The 20612-nt window shown below is 39.4% G+C and overlaps 2 protein-coding genes across 3 annotated transcripts; both read right to left on the bottom strand.

The window, feature by feature from the left end:
- Positions 1-38: 38 nt before the first annotated feature.
- Positions 39-10558, bottom strand: RB195_012567 (uncharacterized protein; the record flags this gene model as incomplete). The annotated part of the gene is made up of 27 exons (XM_064201995.1): positions 39-68; positions 738-847; positions 903-1002; positions 1057-1125; positions 1200-1332; positions 2021-2119; positions 2887-3035; positions 3124-3262; positions 3420-3586; positions 3911-4048; positions 4107-4217; positions 6007-6122; positions 6202-6341; positions 6407-6545; positions 6679-6820; positions 6920-7070; positions 7130-7243; positions 7336-7493; positions 7554-7628; positions 7709-7837; positions 7945-8062; positions 8716-8896; positions 8963-9122; positions 9176-9218; positions 9281-9381; positions 9561-9663; positions 10530-10558. The coding sequence occupies 27 exons, from the start codon at positions 10556-10558 to the stop codon at positions 39-41; spliced, it is 3144 nt and encodes a 1047-aa protein (XP_064057876.1).
- Positions 10559-10969: 411 nt separating this feature from the next.
- RB195_012566 (uncharacterized protein) lies at positions 10970-17338 on the bottom strand (the record flags this gene model as incomplete). 2 transcript variants are annotated; one of them, XM_064201994.1, is made up of 20 exons in its annotated part: positions 10970-10988; positions 11042-11144; positions 11288-11462; positions 11609-11710; positions 12274-12330; positions 12724-12839; positions 14276-14406; positions 14558-14666; positions 14735-14794; positions 14865-15004; positions 15085-15227; positions 15361-15485; positions 15559-15722; positions 15795-15971; positions 16034-16132; positions 16474-16551; positions 16679-16786; positions 16849-16858; positions 16935-16974; positions 17279-17338. In XM_064201994.1, 20 exons carry the CDS (start codon positions 17336-17338, stop codon positions 10970-10972), a joined length of 2016 nt encoding a protein of 671 aa, XP_064057874.1. The 2 variants fall into 2 exon arrangements, with proteins under 2 accessions (XP_064057874.1, XP_064057875.1); XM_064201993.1 differs by lacking the exons at positions 10970-10988; positions 16935-16974; positions 17279-17338 and having other exon boundaries at positions 11035-11144; positions 16849-16883.
- Between the last annotated feature and the right edge of the window lie 3274 nt (positions 17339-20612).

Genomic DNA, 20612 nt, shown 5'->3' with positions numbered 1-20612 from the left:
ATGTTTTAAATTAGAAATTTCATCGAAGAAAAACAAGTCTACTGATTGTCAGCGTTGCCATCTAGTTTCTGAAAGAAAATTTTTACGAAAGAAAACGTATTGATACTGTATAACATATATAACTGTATTAATGATAGTTGCATCTAAGCGAGTTGGACAGTTAGGAGTTGTAAAGATTTGATTGAGGCAGCGATGTGACTAGCTTCTGAACCTTAAAGTTGAATAGGTGGTTCCATGCAAGTTTGAATTTCACTTAACAAATGATTTGTTCTAAACTGCAATTTAACCAACAAAACTTTTAATCTTGCGAAAGAGAGGAAAATTTGGTAGGTGTGTAAAGATATGAACATTGGTGACAGATGTGAAACTCCAGAGCGCTGGAGGGAAAAAACGTACCGATCAGCTTGTTCGAAAATCATTGTGATAGAAAGCATTTTTTTTTCAGTTTTCGCTAAAAGCTCTTTTGTGGGAGATATGTAGACGATTTAATCAACCTTTTCTTTGCTAATAAAAAAAAACAGCAGTGAATGTCATTTCCATTATTTTAACCACATCTCTTGGGGCTCAAGAGAAAAAAAAAGAGGAATAAAATAAGTAGGAGATTTTCGTTTGCAACCAACACATTTCTAACAACTCTGGGTATACTGTTAAGTTACTACGCCAGACTTTGGAAACTTGTGTCTGGATTTAAGTTTTCTCACTCGTATTTATAAAATGAAAGTCTATGAAAAGCTCACCCTATGCCGTAAGTTGTCAAACACTGTCCTCATCTGCTGTTCTAAGGGGAAAGACATCCGTTTAATATCTTCTTCTAAGCTCTCCAATGAGCGTAAATCATTAGCTTTATCTGAAAAAAATTAAATAATTGTTACCAGTCGGGCAAACATCATATCACAACTTACAATACATCCTGCTAAGCTGCAGCAACAGTTTGTTCAATCCTACAGTTGATACTCGATCGTGTTGAGAAAGACCAGTGAAAAGGCCACGCAAAACGTCGGGCTAAAAATCCCAATCCCAATAGCATAATCATTGGAAATGTTCAGTTGCACGAACCCTGTTGTTATCTACAGCACGCCTCACAAAATACTCTAGCTTTCCTTGGGAAATCTTCAACTGTGGTGTCTGAAATTCATTCGTAAGGGTTGGTCATATTTGGTGCCATTGAAAATTTTAGAATAGAAATAGAAGCAACTAACATCCAGTAACTTCAAAGCTTGTTCTGTTCGACCTTCCTCTAAAAGTACCAAAGCAAGATCGAGAAATGCAACTTCTTTGCCATGGGTTCGCTTCACAACATCAAAAACACCTTTTAGAACGCCCATGTTTTCCCTGTAACATTGGTATCATTTATTTGGAAGCGAAAAAGTCTAAGAAACTGTAAATTTGACGAGGTGATACAAATCGGATACTTGCTTCGTAAGAAGAAGACAATCTTAAAAATGAGCATCGCCTGCGATTTTAAGAGTTTCATTTTACTTACAGTGTCGGGAGAAGTCAGAAAAATTAAAAATAAATAAACAAAATAGCAAAAAACAATTTTATTGCAAGAAGGCTAAACATGACTTATGAGGACCAAGAGGACTAACGAAATGATAAAGATAAGAATACTTTGGATATAGTATGTAGTAGTTCTTCATGGAAACTATGTTAAGAAATAAAGACGATCTCTCGAACTTGTGTATTCAATAATTTAGTTTAAGTTCTTCGATATAACTGCAGCTTAGCATGTCACTTGTGGAATAAAGCCCACAAATTACAGGTTTTGTACAAATAAATGAAAACGAGGGCATAAATATACATACATGGCGGTTGTTTGAGAGAATACTGTAGTGCTGTGGTCACAAAAAAATTGTCAGAAGAAAAATTCGACGTTCTGATGTCATCTGAACGAACATATAGCAAAATAGGTTTTTTGCTAGTAAGATCAGTAGATCACTAACTAAGAATTGAATCTAAGCATTTCCGTTTTCCAAGACAGAAAAAAACATAAGCGATCGGATTCACTGGAAGTACTTACGTCCGTACTGCGGCTGCTGCCAGTTGATATTGACCGAATGCGCTGTTTGATTCCACTGAATGCTCAACCACTAACTGTAATGCCTCGTCCAATTTTCCACTAAAATAAAGTACACATGTTGAACAGAGTTTAACGTCGGCAATATTTTCAAAGCACTACAATTGCAGTATTACTTTTGATTTTTGAAAAAAAAACAATAGGAACCACTCGACGACCTTACTTTAAGTCTGTGTTTTTGTTTTTTTGTTCATTTTTTGACCAAAAAAAGTGCAATGTTCTGCTGTTCTCTGCTAATTGTTTTCACATTTAAGCGTTAGCGATTCTCAGCGAGCACAAACAGGGTGGTGATGCATTTGTCCGATAGCCAGGCAGACTCACCACTGCTAGGTTTATTGCTCACAGAGTAGACTTATACCTTCAAAAGTGTGAGCAGCATTAAGACAAGGAGATTTCCCATCGTCAATGTCATAGCCTGACTTGGATCCAGAGCAGTCTAGGAATGCTAGCCGTGGAAGAAAATAAATCGCAAGAAAGACATGTGTTCTCTGTGATAGACGTACTACATGAAGTAAAGTCAATTAAGTGTTATGCTTTATTTCAATCTAAGTTTTTTCTTGCTAGTAATTCTCTAGATTTTAGATCTCAATCATATCTTCAGTGGGTGTGCATCATACTCCCCTCTTTGAAGATCTTGCTCAATTGGTTTCCATATTGTTTGCGTTGTGTTTTAGTTTTTTTTTTTTCAAATAGAGGAAATGTCCTACGTAGATGCGCAGAACCAAGAGGACTTTTTTCGAGAAAGAAAATGAAAGGAAAGTAGATTGTTGAAAAACAGAGGGTATCCAGAAAAAAACAAGTGAACTAACGCGTCTATTAATCTCTCTAGCTGTCGCAACCTCACACAGGCAATAATCCGCAACAACTGCTGTGTGCCGAGATTGAACTTTGTTTGCAAATACTGCGAAAGTTGACGCATTTTATCAATGCTCCAGCTATCGCCTAAACGATCGCCAACCTATAAAATCAGTAATAGTGTGCAGGAACTGATTGTGATCCAAGTTGAAACGAATGAAGAAAAGATTGGTAACAAGGGTATGGCTGACCGTCTGAAGTGATGTAGCCGTAATTGTCTGTGCAGATTGCCTAAGGTCTTCACATACAGTATCAGCTTCCGCTACAGAACCTGTCAAAAACAAGTAGGAAATATACGTAAGGGCGTTCTCCACAGAAGGTGTGCACATTCTGAAAATGGCAATGATTTCTTTTAGCTATCGACCATATTGTTTTATGCTTTCTCCACGTTTTACAGCGATTTCGATCGTAAACAAAAAGAAATAAAAAAACAAAAAGACAGTAAAACATTAACACTAATGTGTAGAGGGTATGTTGCAATACTAACCGAATCTCCCACAAATTCTTCACAACATCAAGCTTGCGCTCCAACAGCGCTCCCGTTAGAGAAGAAGAGAATATTTGAATAGCTAAGTCAGAAACTCTGGAGGATGAAGAGCTAGCGTTTTCTTTGACAAGGCGAAGTTGACGCTCAACGCGTTCGTAGTTAATAGGCTGAAAGAACAATTACTAATTGCATTCTTATAGTCATCTACTACAACATAAATAGGTGAGTTTTCTGGTTCTTTCCTTCTCTTCGTTTCGTCTTCAATGTGCCAAAACAACAATTAACTCAATTCCAACTATATAAAATTTGTTAACTGTAAACATGCTCCAGTTGAATAAGAATTGTCAGTAGCGCTTCTATAGTTCGTTCTGCGAGCTCCAATTCTTTGGCAAATTTCCTACCTCACCTAGTACACCTCACTGACCGCATTTTCCAAAAAGATATCTCCAAAATAGTAAAGAATAATCGATCATATTTCTAAAAAATTTAACCTTTTCAGAGGATACTTTCTTTAAAATGACTTCATGCATCGCCTTCACTACGGCGGGTTTGGCGTCGGGTTTTTCACGAATATGTGCAAGCTCCTCTTCAAGTTCCTCAACAGATGACTCCAACCACCGAGCATAAGTCTGAAAAAGCTACGGATACAAACGGTATCGAAATAAAAGGGTAAGTGTAAAGACTCACTTGACTTTTCTTTCTCAATCTTCCAAGAAGCTCTCCCTTTTCCTTCTGACCTTTTTCTTGAAGAGCTTTTTTGTATAGGCTAATTTCATCGCTCGATAGTCGAATTCGCGGCTAAATGAATAACAAGAAAAGAGTTTTGCACGAACACCAACTTGAAACAGATGGTATTTATAGAAAAATAATCCTGAAACTACACACGAATGAAAGCTGGACATCGTAACTTGTTTGTGCAGTACTCAATTCGCTCAGTCGAAGAAGTAGAATAAAGAGAAGAGAGACAAGGTCAAACCGAATCCAAAGGATTGATGAAGTAGAAGAGTTATTGTGTTCATTACAAACGTTCTTTCTCTCAAACTCTAACAAATATGTTACTGAATCAAGTACAGATCCATTCCAAAGGATTGTGAATGATTAACGCCTCGAATTTTCTGTAAATAGCAAAAAGAATCTGCAGTAGACGATCAACTTTCGTTCAACTTAACCCTCGGTCTCAAATGCAACTGCTAACGCTGCAATGCCACGCTTACGGCTGCGATTGCTTGAAAACTGTGTCGCTTCCAAGCAGTCGCTCAGGCCATTGCATCATAAATCAAATCATTTTGCCCGAAGTGTAAGTTGTAAATTGTTGTGGCAGGAAGATTCACTGTTCAGAATCCTCCAACCACAACCACAATACATATGTATACATGTTGTGTGCTGAATCTTTTTTCGCCTAGGGGTTCATGAGATGACAAAGATAATCTCTTCAATGGTGATCGACAAAAAGATACCCGACTCGTAGAGGCACGGTATCATAATTCCCTTTCACAAGTAGTTATCCGTCACGAATCCTAGGAACTATCGAGGAATCTCTTCGTTGCGTGTTATGTACAAGGTTTTGGAGCGGACTATCCTGGAACGACTTTTTAAACATTGCGAAGACGCGAGCAAGCTGGCTTTTGTCCTAACCGATCTACGACTGACCAGGTGTTCATCGTCAGAGGATTGATCAAAATCTGGAAGCGGTGTTTGAAGTCAATGTAATAGCGATAGAGGGAGACTTGTCGACGCGCTTTGCGCCGATGAGGTGCCGGAAAATTTCGTTCCGCTGCTTGAAGATATGAATAAAGTAACAACTACTGCTGTTCTAACACCAGCCGAATGTACAACACTGTTTGAGGTGGTAAATGGAGTAAGACAATGAGCAGTGGCAGGAGCCTCCGTGTTCAATTTCACCATCGATGAAGTCATGCGAAGAACAGTCACATTGTCCTGCTGCCATCGTCTTCGCACCATCAGAGTGCCTCTTGACCATATGATATGGACGGCGCCAACGATGCTGTTATATTCGCAAAAAGCAGCAAGAAACTCCAACATGCAAACCTTGCATCGAAGCTAGCTGCAGTCTATGGACTACGTCTACGCTCAGAAAAGTGCAATTAGACGTGGGTCTCCTTGAGACCTTCAATCAGAATTCCTACGCCGAAATCGATGTAGTGTACCGGCGATTGATACAAGGAAGGTATCAGCATCTTGCGCCGCCTTCGAAAGCGGATACAGAAAATCGTCTTCGCTTCTTTGGTCATATATTAAGGAGGCAAGCAGATCCTCTTGTTCAACGATTTCTGAGAATTTTTTCAGGTTTGAAAAAGGCCATCTCGCCGCAGAAGTTCTGAAACGAGATGTAAAAAGAGGATACCTCGGCGAATATGCGGGCAATCGCGTCAGGCGATATTATCAACCCCGGATTAAGTCATTTAAGTCATTGAGGGGCCTTAGTTTCTGATTGCCGTTCCTTTCCTCATTCTTCTGTTGTGTTTCACAAACGAGTAGTTTCACTTGGCAGAAATTTCAGGCCGACCGTACTTTATAAGCTTCTGCATAATGCATAGCAGGTTACTGATTAGATAACAATAACAACCTCTTTCTCCATAAAGCTGACGAGTTTTCGAGCACGGTCGACGGAAAGAAGCTCAGACTGAAGTTGTAAGATGACGTATTTAGAAGCAGTGGTTGCCCTCGCCTTGGAATTTTCGGCTAAAATTTTCACTACATTTTCTATATATTATCAAAGAATGAACAACAACTGTAACAGAAGAAAAGAGAAAACGCGTACCTGGGAAACTGAGAGCAATTAATCGCGCAGCCAGATTAAGCTGTCGTTTATCAGACTCTCCTTCCTTTTTGTCGCGATTCAACACGAGTCCTGAGATTTGCTTCTGGACACGGCCTGCACTCAAGGACTGTATAGCACCACTGGAACGTATACTTCTTTGAAATCCATAACTGCATTAAAATGGGAGTTCAAAATCTCTATCAACCTTCCGAGCAGTTTCTCGAGCTTTTCTTCAGCCAACGGATCACCCTTTCTCAATAATTGCTGCACTAATGCTGTAGAGTACTCCTTACGCACATGAGGTTGTTTTATCATCGCCAGTGCAGGAATTGCAAGGTCAACATCTAGAAAACAATAAATAATACAAAATTTTTGCGAATGGAATTCTCAGTACATGAAAGTTAGGTTAGTTTCCACTCCAAAACAAAACAAAAAACTAAAGTCTTCTTACTCTAAAAAATATAACTGAATATTTACCTTTTCCACCTAGAGCGTAAATAACTGGATAGACAGCTAGTACATCTTGAAAAGGTCGCTCACTGTCGTAGGAGAACAGCACAGTTGCTATATCAGCCAAAATGGCAACACGTTGTTCCTTCTTCAACTTAGTGCTGGTAAGCTGAATTGACTACTATAACATCTCTGCCTATATAGAGGTATCTATTTTCATAGACTGGGTACGAATAACTTGATAGAGGAGTATAAGGAAACCACTTACTTTTTCACTTAGCTTTCTCGCAAGCCCTTTTCTCAAAGAGGGTTTCTCTATAAGACATCTTTCCAATTGATCTCGCGACTGAACTACTGAGAGCACCTCATGTGTACGAGGACTATTGATCGATTTCTCCAGCAAAAGTAAGTAGTGATCTCTGAATATGGAAAAGAAATGTCACGTGGGTAAAGCAAAGATACCAAGAGAAAAACTTACTTCGTTAACCCAATTTTTTCCATTGATCTAGCCAAACCAAAAATATCATCTATCGTATGGTTGCTATCCTTCAAGCGATCGCCTAAGGAATCCAAAAGTGTTGATTCGAAATTGCTGTAACAGGAAATAATAATTTGCGCCAAAATCAAAGCACAGTATAAAAAAAAATAATCATAGATTCAAACATAAGATGGAAATTGTTCAACCTATTTCTGAACTTCGGATGAAGCAACCCGTAGAGTTTGAGCGCATTCTCGAGTTTCCCTTCAGAACAAGCGCATCGTGAACGTGCTAAAACTGCCGGATTTACATGCCATTCACTCAGCGACGTTCCATCGGGAGTCATAGCCAGATAGGGAGATAGCTGGAAATTAAAAAAGAAATTACTAATTGAGAAACTACCAGAGTGGAAAATATTGCACACCTTTTCAACAGCATTCATTTCTCCAGCATCCAACATATCGAACAAAACTTGTAATACCAACTTGTTGTTTGTAATCTAAACTGATGACCAATTATCAAACAGATGAAACAATAATAAGGAACGCACAACGAAGCAGCGCTAAGTTGAACACTGACTTGCTCTAATTTAGCCCGGATTGGTATTGAAGCTATGGTGTTGAGTGCAACCGAAAAATCGCCACGAGCCACGGCAGCTCTGGCAATGGCGGTACGAAGGAGAACTTCGTCGGCAGAAGCAAGGAATTTCTGGAGAATACTAGTACAAAAACTGGAAACAAATGCAAGAAAGTGAAGTAGAAGACAGCTAGTCATTAAAAAAAACAGCGGAAAACATCTTCGATAAACATAAAAACCTCCACAAATGTTTCCGCTTGGGTGTAATGTCCGCTTTTGGCCAATGAATAAATGAGCGATTTCAGAATTGTTGGTGATATTTGCAATCCAATTGATTTCATGTGATTAATAATGTCTCTGCAAAATATTGTTTTACGCAGCCACTTGCGAGGAAATCCATGAAACACTGGTTATGCCACATTTTCCTTCTAGTTAGAGCTAAATACAGTTAAGAAGCACATCCAGTTATTTTCATAGATATTGAAAAAGATTTTGCTTGCAACTACACATTTAAAAGGATTCAATGACCCTAGAATATGTCTGTTTAGAGGAAATATCCACCAAATTTCCAGTTTTGCAAATGAGCGATGTTGAAAAACACTACTTGAGAAGCTTAGTTGAGTCTAGCAAGGTTGAGTCGCATCAATGCAAATCTATACGGATGCCTTGAGCAGTCATGTTTTTTTCCTGGCAAAGGTAGCCATAAAGGCACTTAAGCTGAAGTGAAACCAACTTTTCATGTACAGAAATAGGTTGAGTTGTTTTGGGGAAAAGTGGGTGCAGCCGCTGCGATTATGCAAAGGAACGCTATCGTGTTCGAGGAAGCGTAACAATACCACAACCGCTTCGAATTTTATAGAAGCAGATATGTGGGTTTAAAGCGCTAAATGTCGTTGCGGTTTTTGTCGAAGTAGGTTATTGAGACTCAACTTTCCCCATGAAGGCGACTACTCGAAAATACAAATCCAAATGGGTACATGCGTAAGAAAACATGCTTTAAAAAAGCGTACATAATCGCCTGTGTATTTCCTGAACGAGCATAAACTCTCGACAATTGCCCATAAGTTTCTTTGTCCGGAGCCAAGTTCTCAGCATCCCATGCACTTAACTCTTCGATGACATTAACATTTTCTCCATTGTCGACGCGTGCAGAAAGAGCAGCATTTCGAGACAGCAATAAGAGAGGAACGCCTTCAATTATTCGCACTTTTAGCGAGAAAAGCTATGGAATGCACTGCAGATTGGCATAACACGTACCTCTATGTTTAAGGGTTTCCAAAGCCTCTCTTAGAAGTTCTCCTCTTCGCGAGCGACTGACTGATTCACAGGCATTACCGAAAGTAGAAAGGAGTACAGCTATCTGACGGTCCGACAGCAATGTTAGATCTTCTTTCGGATCTCTGAGTAATTTGGCAACCTGAAGTAATGAGGTAATTTTCAAAACCTACAAAGAAATAACTTAATAGCAACCTTTTCAGGTATTTGACTGAAAACGATGCCACGCCATTCAATTCTAAAAATAACTTGTCTCAAAAGCAAAGCAGAAACTAAACATCGCCAAATGACACCACTCACTGTTCAATAACTTCTTGGAGAGATTCTGCCCTATTACTCTCCAGAGCATCACGATGTCTGTTTTGGAGTCGCACATGCTCAGCAGGTAAAGACGCTATTACCTGTAGAACATATTGAGAATAGAGAGAAGCTCATTGTAGAGTTCAGACGTAGCGATTCTCCAAATTTCAAAAGAAAAACTACTACTAATGTGTATAGTTACTGAATAGCTTGAAGCTACTGGCTTATTGTTACATGTATGTCATGCAAGAATGCAATAACTGCGCTATACTAAGGTCACCTTTCTCACTCCTGGGCTCCTTTTATCCATCAATGGAGTCAATTTTGGTCGATCCCTTGGTCGCTCTGATGCGGCTACCATCATGCAACGAACACTTCGTAACCTAAGAAAAGAAACAATAACCGTAAAAGTAAAACAGTCAGACATGCTGAGAATTTCTTGGAAAAAACAGCACAGCATATTCCCTTTCTTGGAAGAAGGTTAAGAAATATAATTTCCAAATCCTGCAGAAGGGGAGAAAACGAAGAAGAAAGGATACAACAGTATCCTTGCACATTTTATGTAAAAGCATCGACATGCCTACCAACTCGCAATTGTTCTCTAAAAGTATTTAGCTCCAAGACGTCCGAAAATAACATTACGGTGGCATGAAAGATTTTTTTAGACTGCTTTATACGAGGCATAATATTCCACTCATAGATTTACAATGTCGTACTACCTTCTGCGACAAATCGTACTTTCACGGAGCACATATACTTTTTCGAGATTCAATACATTCTTGAAACTTTCCCATATAGTTCTCAGGGTCTTATTGAAAATGCCAAATGAAACTGTATAATTTTTGTCACAGATGGATAATTATGATAGTACATATTTGACTCCAGTAGGAACACTTTGCATGCTTTTTAAATTGTGATGGTCCTTTGAAAGCTTGTAAGAAAGTAATTGTAGCATAATACTATACTTACGCGATATTGTATTTACGCAGCCACGGTAAAGACTGAAATTTTCTGCGATATTGTACCATATCTTTGTATGGACGAGTTAATTTTGTTTTTGGTGTGGTAAGGGCAGAGAGTTTGGTCTGTTTCAAAGGCAAATAAGTACTAACGACTATGAATAGGAATATACGAGAATTCAGAGTTGTAAAAATCGTCAATGTTTCAGTGTCAAGAACTCAGCAAATGCTGCTTTAAAAAAGAACAGAAGAAAAAGGGTGTATTGAATACCACATGTGGGCAAACTCACCGCAACAGAGCAACCCTCCTTGAAAGCATAGCCCTAAAACAATACTGTCAATTTCACTCAGTGATAATGTCCACGCTTTTTTTCATCCCAACAATTCTGCAAAAAGTAGTATGTTCTCGCATCACAACGAAGACTAAAAATTATTGAGACAATAGAGGACCTCGTTTATTGATTGTAAAAAGCAACTCAGGTCTCTTCAATGGCTAGCCGACATTCTATGGAATGTAACTAGAAATAAGTCTCAATGAATTCCAAAAGCAATTATTACACAACAGAACAAAAAGTAAACTCTGCAACTGGTAACTATTCAACTTCTTACTCTAATCTAACTACCCTAATGCTCAACAAAGATTTAACAAATAACAGTCAATAGCGCAACCAAACAATTCACTGCTGAATTGAAGATCATGGCAGAGTACTGTACGGCGAACGCCATTTGGTCAAAGGCATACGTTATAGCTAGAAAAAAAAACATCTTCTAGGAAGCAGGAACAAACAAGGATGATCATGACTTCAATTGCGCAATTCGGTTCGATAATTTTGGTGGGATTTCAAGTCTGTTCGTCATACTCCATGCAACAAGCCGATTGATAGCTTGAGTGTCCCCATCGCTCTCTGAAACAAACCATCATATATGCAGTTTGACTTCAAAAAATCGGTCCACTATCGAAATTAGAACAAAACGCCCAACTCAAAAAAATCTGTGCAACATTCTGGTTAATATAAATAGAAAATCGAGCACAACAACTATAACGCACCTGCTTTTTTCAGCCATAAAGACTGAACAAACTCGACGAGTTCGAAAAGTTGCTCATCATTGATGCGATGGAGTTTTCGCTTTTCATTTTTGTTGGATAGCCTCAGTTTCTTCTGCCGACCAGTTGAACAGAATGAATCAAGTACCAATAACAGATCAGAAGACAAAAATGTAGGCTGGAAAAAGTTCAAACTAAAACTAGCCTTTTCTAAATATATCTGCAAGCACAATAAAATGCTATTGCTATTGCTAATAACTCAAATAATTCAGAAATTGTAGTGCAAAACAGTAAAAACGAAAATGAGGACTAACGAAGACTAACCCCAGAAGCAGGTGCTGCAATGTCCTTCTTCGTCCTTCGTTTATCGGCAAGCATGCAGTCCACGATTAAACTAGCAAAATCCTCTATTACTTGGATTACACACTAAATCAGCATATGTTAGGTTGGTCAATTTTTATTTATATACATGCAAATCCTGCACAATTTCATAGTTTCTTAATCACACATCGATGGTCACCCGATGATTAATTCACTGTCTGCAATGCGGCCGCGCGCATGGCGCTTCAGCCACTCGTAACCAACTTGAGCCTTTGGGCTGGAAAACGATTCCCCGTCCACCTTATTTTCCAAACCTCGCCCTATTATCTACCTCTTGTTTCGAGCCCAGCATTTCTTGAAGCAAAAGCTCTCCAATTTTTTCACTGGCCTCAAATCCGCTGTTGAGTCGTCCCTTGAATCTCACCTACCCCCTCCCCCTCCCGCCTTTTTTGATCCCAGGGAACTTGTGATCCTCCCTGAAAGATGGGAAACTGTGATGGACACTCATGATGAATACATCGACGGATGATCACCAGTGCATGATTTAGAAACCATAAAATTGAAATTACAAAAGGTATGCGTATGTAAAAAAAATAAATAAGTGGATAACCTAATAGTACAAAGTCAAGAGCAGAAAGCAACACACAAGACAAATCAACAAGACCAACCTCGTGATGAAACTGGTTGCGTAACGGCTTCTTAAAAAACCTCCCTGGAACAGAGACCTGAAACTGGCAATGAACAACTTGATGCAGGATCAACGCGATAGTATATAGATGAGAGATACATACACATAGAGAGAGAGAAACTCAACCGCGCTCTTATTTCTTAAAGCTCTTTCTTGCTTACTTCCTTTAGCAACTTTAGCTTACACGTCATAAATCATCTAAGACTATTATGTAGGACTTAGGGTGGCGACTAATCTAGTTATTTATCTTCAGAAATGAGAGCGCGGTTGAGTTCCTCTACTAACTACACTTTACCGCATTGCTTTCTGTGGAGTCAAAGAAACCCTATTAGAGCGTTTCTGAAGACACAACGGATTGCTCAATCGGCATTGCTTTCACAAGGCAGCTGCTTCGAACTGTGCAAAACTATTACTTAAGTCGCAGGCTTACCTTAGTAAATACCATTCTTGCAGCATCAGTTTGCTTCATTCGAACAAGCGTAACGATGAGATTTGCCACAATAGCAAATGGGTGGTCAAACTGGAGACAGTGCGAAAGGAGATCATCTGAAAAATTACCATTTGCATAATTTAAAACGAAACTGTGTTAACATGGCAACCAAACTGGAAAAAATTAACACTATACTAGGGAACTTCTTCACCGAAAAACAAAGGTAACCTATAGAAATGCCTGGCACATATTCTTATGAGACACTTTCAGCAAACTTTCACACTACATAGCTGCCTCAGCTCTCACCTGGACGCGGTAGCAGTGGTGTTTGCGCTAACAGTTTGCCTGCAAATGTTCATGGAATTTCGTAAGAAGTTCGTTCGTAAAGTTCTTATATTTAAGTGTCTTGTTGCTGGCTCTACGAACAACTCTTCGTACGTGAAATCGCAGTCGATTAAGGCTTGGGATATTTGAGGAGCAATACTCTGACAGAAACATATTGATGTTGGACCACTTAAGACCTTTCTGAGGCTGTCTTCCATTCATTGTTCTAACACCTTCGAGTAAGATACATCATTCTGTGCAGGGTTCCCGGAATCAAATCGTAGGTTTATTCATAAGCCTTAAGTTGTTGACATCGTTGTTTTCTTTTCTTGCTGGATCATAGGACGTTCATGGAAATGTTCAGAAGCGGAAAACTGCTGGGCCAGCCTACAAACAGCTGATTTTGTGTAACTGAGAGTCCACATCAGTATCAGGTGGCGTAGTAGTAAACTTTCTGTGATTGCCATTCTTTCGACGAGAATCAGTGTTGTTTGTGTTGACTGACATTTTTACATTGCGACTGTTTTTGGAAGGAAAATACAAATCGAGATAAATCGAGATTTATTTCAGTTCAGCTGGAACTCGTTTTACAACAGTCGTACTCTTCTCCGAAACCACAGTAACTGCTGCATGATGGATTTTCATTGCGATGACAGTGACGAAAATGCCAAACATTTCGGGATAAGTTAACGAGCACGTTGAAGACATGTTTTTCTATCTTTGGAGTTAATTGACGTCTACAACCATCTGGGATTGGATTCTTCTAAGAGAACACTAAAGATTCAGAAGAAATATAAATAATAAATCTGGATAAAATCGCAAAATCGTGAAATTAGTTCTGTATGTAGCGACGGGTTCCCTGACTTACTACTCTTGCACTGATATAGTTCTATGATTATTTTCTCTCTTTAAATCTTCGCTAGAGCTAACCAAAACGTTATTCGCGATCAGTACTACTAGAAAACATTGATTCCCACACCAGAACACTTTCAAGGTAATAATGCCTTGATTTTAACCATTTTTAACCACCACCACCAACATTTTTTGAATTTTTATTTGGTTTTTTTAGACCCCGCGCTACAATCATTATTACGTGGCTGCAGCGCTGATACAGATTACTGTAGATGGTAGCGATAAGTGATCACTGGTAAATTTTAACCAAGGTTAAAATCCAAGGTTTTGTGAACGACAAAAATCAGGTCAAAGAGCAGAATACTAAAAAAAATACCAGAAAAACAAGCTTGTTTCTTTCGATCTGAAACAGAAGCCAACAATCCTTCCCATATCAAGTCTGACGCACACGTTGTCCCATACTTGAATGAAAACCGTCGCCATTCACCAAACGCATGTGGAAAATCCCTGACAAATGCAGAATCAAAATTGATGGGATGAATTTTTTTTTCTTAGTTTAAAGGTTAAGTTATTAACACTGGTAGTCTCATTTGACACCTTCCTTCACCGGTTTAATGAATTTAATGGTCAAACTTTGAAAAAAAAATAGCTAGACAACCTTTTCAGCAACATCGATTTCGAAAGAACATGAATAAAAATGTCAGAGCTGGTATCAAAACCACCATCGATCATTACTTTGTGCAGCATTTCTACTTGATCTACCGAACCTACAAAGATGAACTTTTGAATGTATAGGATATAAAGTCAAGTGTAGTGTACTTCTTGATTTACTGACCGATAGAAAGCAGGCTCGAGTAGAAATTCTCAAGTACCGTAGTAGGTGTGGAAAACTTAGCTGAAAAAGCTTAAAAATAAAATCAAAACAATAGACACCAAAAAATTAGCTGAATTAGCAGAATACTCACGTGATTTCACGAGGAACATGTTCCGAAAAACACGCAACGTTTCCTTCGCAGCATCCACTGACCTTGTGTCATAAGCTACACGACAAGCTAACCGAACGCCATTTACGTCGTGTAAAAAGTTTCGACGATACGATGCGGCACTGAAAACATGCCGCAGTGCAGATAACAGTTCAGAAAATCTAGCGCAGATTGGATAAAACTAACAGAAATCGAGACTTACAAGTCCTGAAGGAACACCATAGCTTCGTCTACGTCATAACAATCCCGAATGACAAGTTCAAAGAGACTATCAAGATGTCGACCTATGCTTCGCTGATCTGGCCAATTTTTCTCCATTAGAATTGAACGCAGTGACGAAAGATCCTGGGAAAAGGAAAACAAAATAAAACCTCCACCTCACAAAACAACAACAGCATTTGAGACATCAAAATAATTATGATTTGTATGAGTTTTAACTATTTGGCGAAGACAAATAAGGAGAAAAATAACGAATAACCTGGTTATAAACGGCTGATATAACTTCCTCCGAAGATGCTTTGGCTTGGCGATTAATATCGGGATCGAAGCGTAGAGGAATTTCAGATTTTGACGAGGAAGGGCATTCACTGATGGAGATGCAAGCTTAAACAGAAGTGATTCATTATGAAGAAGATGATGACTGAGATAATGAAGAATAAATTTAAAAAAAAACTACCTGGAGTACTAGTAGTTGTCGATTTCAACACTTCGGCAGTGCTATCTCGTTTGCGACCTTCCGAAATCATTCGCTTTGTCTCATTGTGACGATCAGAGTCCTTTTCAGGGCGCGTGTTGTTATTCAAAGCAGATGATACAGGAGAAGCGCAAAAAATTTTGTCACTAAAGACCAAAAGTTCAGCCTGAGAGCTCTTCCGCAAAGACCTACTTGAAAATCAGTTTCAGACAGTTCACCTTTGGATTTCACTCGCTGTCACGTCACTGAGAGCTGTTGGAGCTTCGTAACCCTCGTCTAGTAAGTCCTCAAGTTGCTCCGGATCTGCGCTTTCTGAAGAACCACCCAACTCTGATGGATCAGCAGTGGTGGGGATGACAGAAACTGAGAAGTGCATTCGCGAAGGTGCGTCACGACTAGGATGTATTGAAAACAATATTATTAAAGTGGCTGAACAGAAAAAAAAAAGAAAGAGAACCTTAGTAGCTGATCCATAAACGTCCTCTCTGGTATAACTTCGAATGGACTGCTCGTTACACATCCCGAAGAAAGCAGTCCAAATTTATCGAACGACTTCCTAAAAGATGTTAAGGTGGGGACGATTTCGAATTAAATTATAGAATAAGAGTCGAAAGGAAGAAATAAGTGTTTCTATGTCAATATAAAAAAGCTTCCGCTAATATTCGCAATATCGATGTTTTAGAAGAACTAATTTGGTCGGAGAACACAGAACATGGAAAACGAGATCTTTCTAATTCTACCCTTCAGTCACGTAATAAATTTGAAGAATGAACTTATAGCAGTGTTAACCTCTAGTGTTACATCGAAACAACACAAAACGAAGAAAATGACAAAGTTCAACTGGAGAAAACTAAACAAAACTAGAAGGCAAAACAAAGTAGAAACAAATCAACCTACAGTTCCTGATGTTCCCTCGGAGAAGAGCTTGAAGACGATGAGTTGAACGAAGTACTACTCAGAAACAATCGAACATTTCTAAAACACAAGTAGCAGAGACAAAGGGTGATGTTCTAACGTGAATTCAGATCAAAGATGCTTTACAAAGCTTCTGTCTGTAGTTCAAATATTACGTAATTTAGGGGAAGTGAAAAAAAAAACTTACGCCTCTGAGTTTCCTGGTTCATGAGCATAGCTGCTATGAATGAGTGCTGACGAGCTCTGATCATGTTTTGCACGAGTAATATTGAAGAGATGATGACGTAAAATACGCCTACAGTTCGCGTTTTTAAGCAGTCGAAAAATTTTCCCACGATTTTTCTATCCGCAACTTACGTGGAACGGACTGAAAAACACTGATGTCGCCACATGTCATAGCTATTGAGTCGAGATTCCAATAATCATATCTACAGGAACTGCACCCACAACACCAATAAGGATTGCAGGGTGTACCAAGTACGCCTAAAAGAAGGTTTTAAACATAAAAGTCTTACTGGGACATAAAAATTGACAATGTGACTGTACATAAAAGGATATTATCCGGAACAAAAATAATATAAAACAGATGCAATGTCTTACCTTGAACGTCCAGACTAAAGTATGATTAGATAAAAATTCCCAACACTTACGATCTAATTATAATCAACAACTAATCGATAGAAGAGACAGAAACTATCCAATAAACGCAAAACAAAAGTGCTAAATCAGTACATGCTAGGACACTACCTACAGTTTTTCTTATCAGAACAGTACAAATGGCAACTACCTGTGAGATAAAATGTAACTGAAAGGCTCTCAGTTGCGCTCTTATTTCTGGGGGCTCCATCTTCCTTTTTTCTCTTAGTGCCTTTAGCCTACATGACATGGATCCTTCAAGATCAATGCTTAGGCCTTAATGCCCTGATTGATTGATGATCTACTTCCAGAAATAAGAACGGATTAAGTGTCCCTTCTCTCCAACTATGCTTTACCCTTGCACATGATCTACTGATCTATCTAATGCAAACCCTAATTCCTACATCCGACCTACATGAGAAAAAAAAGACAAATATATGGCGGACGTGGGAAATTCGGCAAAAATTAGGCGTAGGATATAAAGCTGCGTGCGCAGTATACGCACACTACGCAGGCATTTACGACATGCAAGGTAATATTTTCAGATTTTGATTCCTATGGTCGTGTCAAAACGACATGAAGCACGGCGCAGTTGTGCAAGCGTCTGCGCTCGAAGAGGCCGCCACGATGGAGATTGCGGTTGGAAGCGAGGTAGGATAATCGCAAACGGCAGCGATGGGAGGTATTAGCAAGGGTTCCACCACGATAATCACCGCAATACCCCACCGCGCTTCGAGCGCAACCGCATGCGCAACTGCACCGAGCTTCATGTCATTTTGTGTATTACTTTTTGTTTTTTGTATGTACTATACGTCTGTTAGATCTCATAATATCTACTAGGTGAGTTCCCTTGTGTTTTTTTTGTTCTTGAGTTCGCTTGTTTTTCTCTTATATGGTACTGTTGCCACTCCTCGCAACTACATTTTACCCCGCGCCTTTATTAAACTGTACTCAGCCTAAGGGAAAGCGTAGTTGGGCGGAGGGGCACTCAACGGCGCGCTTTTTTCCGGACGCTCCATCTTACTTTTTCTGTTAGTAACTTCAGCTTATAGTAGGGTCAAGACGACATGAAGCACGTACGCAATTGCGTACGCGGCCTCTCGTGGCGCTTCGGAGGAGCGTGGTGAAACCCTTGCTGACACCGCCCATCGCTACACTTTGCCGTTTCGAGCGCGTACACAAATGCACCGCAACTACTTTGTGATCCATGTCGTCTTGATCTTGGGGCCTCTGACTGATTCGGTTGTTCACTTCCAGAAGAAGAGCGCTATTCAGTGTCCCCCTAACTAAACATTACCTCTCAGCCTGGTACTAGAGTAGAAAGCAGAAACATCCATGGAGTCCAGAGAGCGAAGAACCAGAAAGTTCCGGTTTCGTTGAAAGTACCACGTAATATATTTTAGTTATCCAGTTCCAGTGATGCCCTGTCGATTGGTGAACTATCGCCTTTTCAAATGCTTCTCAAGTGGACAAATGAGGAAGACATTTTTGGGTAAAGAACACCCTTTGCGCTCCATCAACGTCTTTCCCGGTTTAAGTGCAGGTCGAGTACAGTTTAATAAGAGCGCGGTTGAATAACCCTTCCAACAACACTTTATAAAAACTTTCGTTTGCATATTATATGGCTCTGATTCTAGTGTTGCCATGAATGTATGCCTAGTTTGTGATCTAGTTAACTCTTTGACGACAGCGCTTTCAACTTTCGTGATTTCCAAATCTTTCAAAAGGTTCTTTGTACTTGATGAGTTTATTACAGTTTATTATCGTTATCTCCTTGTTCGAATATAGCTCATAAAAGCCGACGGGTGTCAGATATGCAAAAAAACGAGCCGTAATCAATGGGTCAAGGGTGAAAGAAAAATCTACCTCTATTCTACCTACCCCACCAAAATGTTTCCCCATAGGAGTATTTAAGGGGTTTCGACCCCGTTGATCGAGCGCTGACTCCTGCTGGACTTAAATAAAAAGCTTTAACTGTCGAACAGTGATCTTGAAGCATGGTTGGAATGTAGAATTAGAAGGAATGTGGAACTTTTGCCAGCTCTCCCCACGTCCACGTTGCCATAACGCGATGACCATAAAGCATGAATTTTCTCGAGAAGGTCAAATATTCCTTCTAGTTGGATGAGCTTTCTCCTGGGATTCCTGGCTTCACCAGCGAAGGTCCATGCTAGATTCCAAAGCAACTGGTTACGGAACTCCGCCGAGCTTCAGGTCGTTTAGACCCGGCTGTAGCCGTTTCCCGATAAGTAGAAGTGAGCGGGGTTAGACCTGTCGGGTAAACCGCTGAGATTTTGGGCATGGTGACACGAACTCGGAAAAATCGATGCAGTAAGGGAAAAATAGCTAAAATAGTGGACGAAAAGAATTTGTTTACAACCAAACAATGCTTAACAACGTGTGTAAAATGACCAAGAGAAGTCAATAACGTCTAAATATCTCTTGTATAAATCTATATATCTCATATTTTATGTCCTCTAAAATATATTTTGGGTAGGTTATTCTAGGTTACTTTTCATTCTACGGACGTGGACGTTGCCTATCCCCCTCATTTGTCAGTTATCGCAAAGTTGCAAGGCAGCTCCCATGCGTTCAACTCGAATGAAGTGTTTCATGATTAAATGGTATATCTAGGTCATGATTGTTCGATTAATTTTAATGGATAGCAATACTCCCTTCTTATCTTGTTCTGCCTTCCACTTACCCTTTCCTTCTTAGATTTTTCTTAATTTTTTAGTTGTAATTTTGAGTTTCTGAAGATTTTTCCCATCCACCAATTTCGTTAACTTTGCTATGCACTTTTTGCTTGCTAGTAGTTTTTTCTTCATCATCTTCTTTTCTTATTACCAGATTTTTCGCGTAGCGCTTTCCTGCAGGCGTAACTATTTGTTGCTAACGTACCATTCTACCCTTTTAGGCACAGCCACCGATCACACTAACAGCTCTTCACCCGGAACAGACAGGGTGCTTGTCTCCTAGATCTTAATCCTAATCCCTAAGATCGGTGTGACTACTGGACACTAGTTTAAAGAAATTCTGGTGCCCCGAATCTATTTAGTTCCAAGGCAGAAACGCCACGCCATCTAATAATGCAAAAAATGTTCCATGTCAAAAGGTGTGGAATCCAGGTCTTGTGCAAAGCTGACAGCATATTTTTCCCCCAAGGGTCAACACTCCATTGGAGTGCGGATTTTAATGGACCTCTAGCTGTTTCACAATTTACTGCATTGAATATGACAAAGACTAGGCTTCAAAATCTTTAGAGTTTTCCAGATAAGAGCTTTAATAACTAGTTTAACACTAGGATATATCACTGAATTTCTATAACCTAGCTTATCCTCCTCACACGGACAAGTCTAGATTTTGTGCTAAACAACACGAACATCGGAAATACAAAACAAATCAAGACATGTAACGGAGATTTTATCCACATATATTTCACTGGATCTACCAGAATAATACCTTAAAGCATTCTACAAGGAGAA

Source organism: Necator americanus, chromosome V (genome assembly GCF_031761385.1).
Source record: "Necator americanus strain Aroian chromosome V, whole genome shotgun sequence".
Classification (NCBI taxonomy): Eukaryota; Metazoa; Nematoda; class Chromadorea; order Rhabditida; family Ancylostomatidae; genus Necator; species Necator americanus.
The sequence above is the reverse complement of the archived record's forward strand: the minus strand, read 5'-3'. Positions and strand labels throughout refer to the sequence as shown.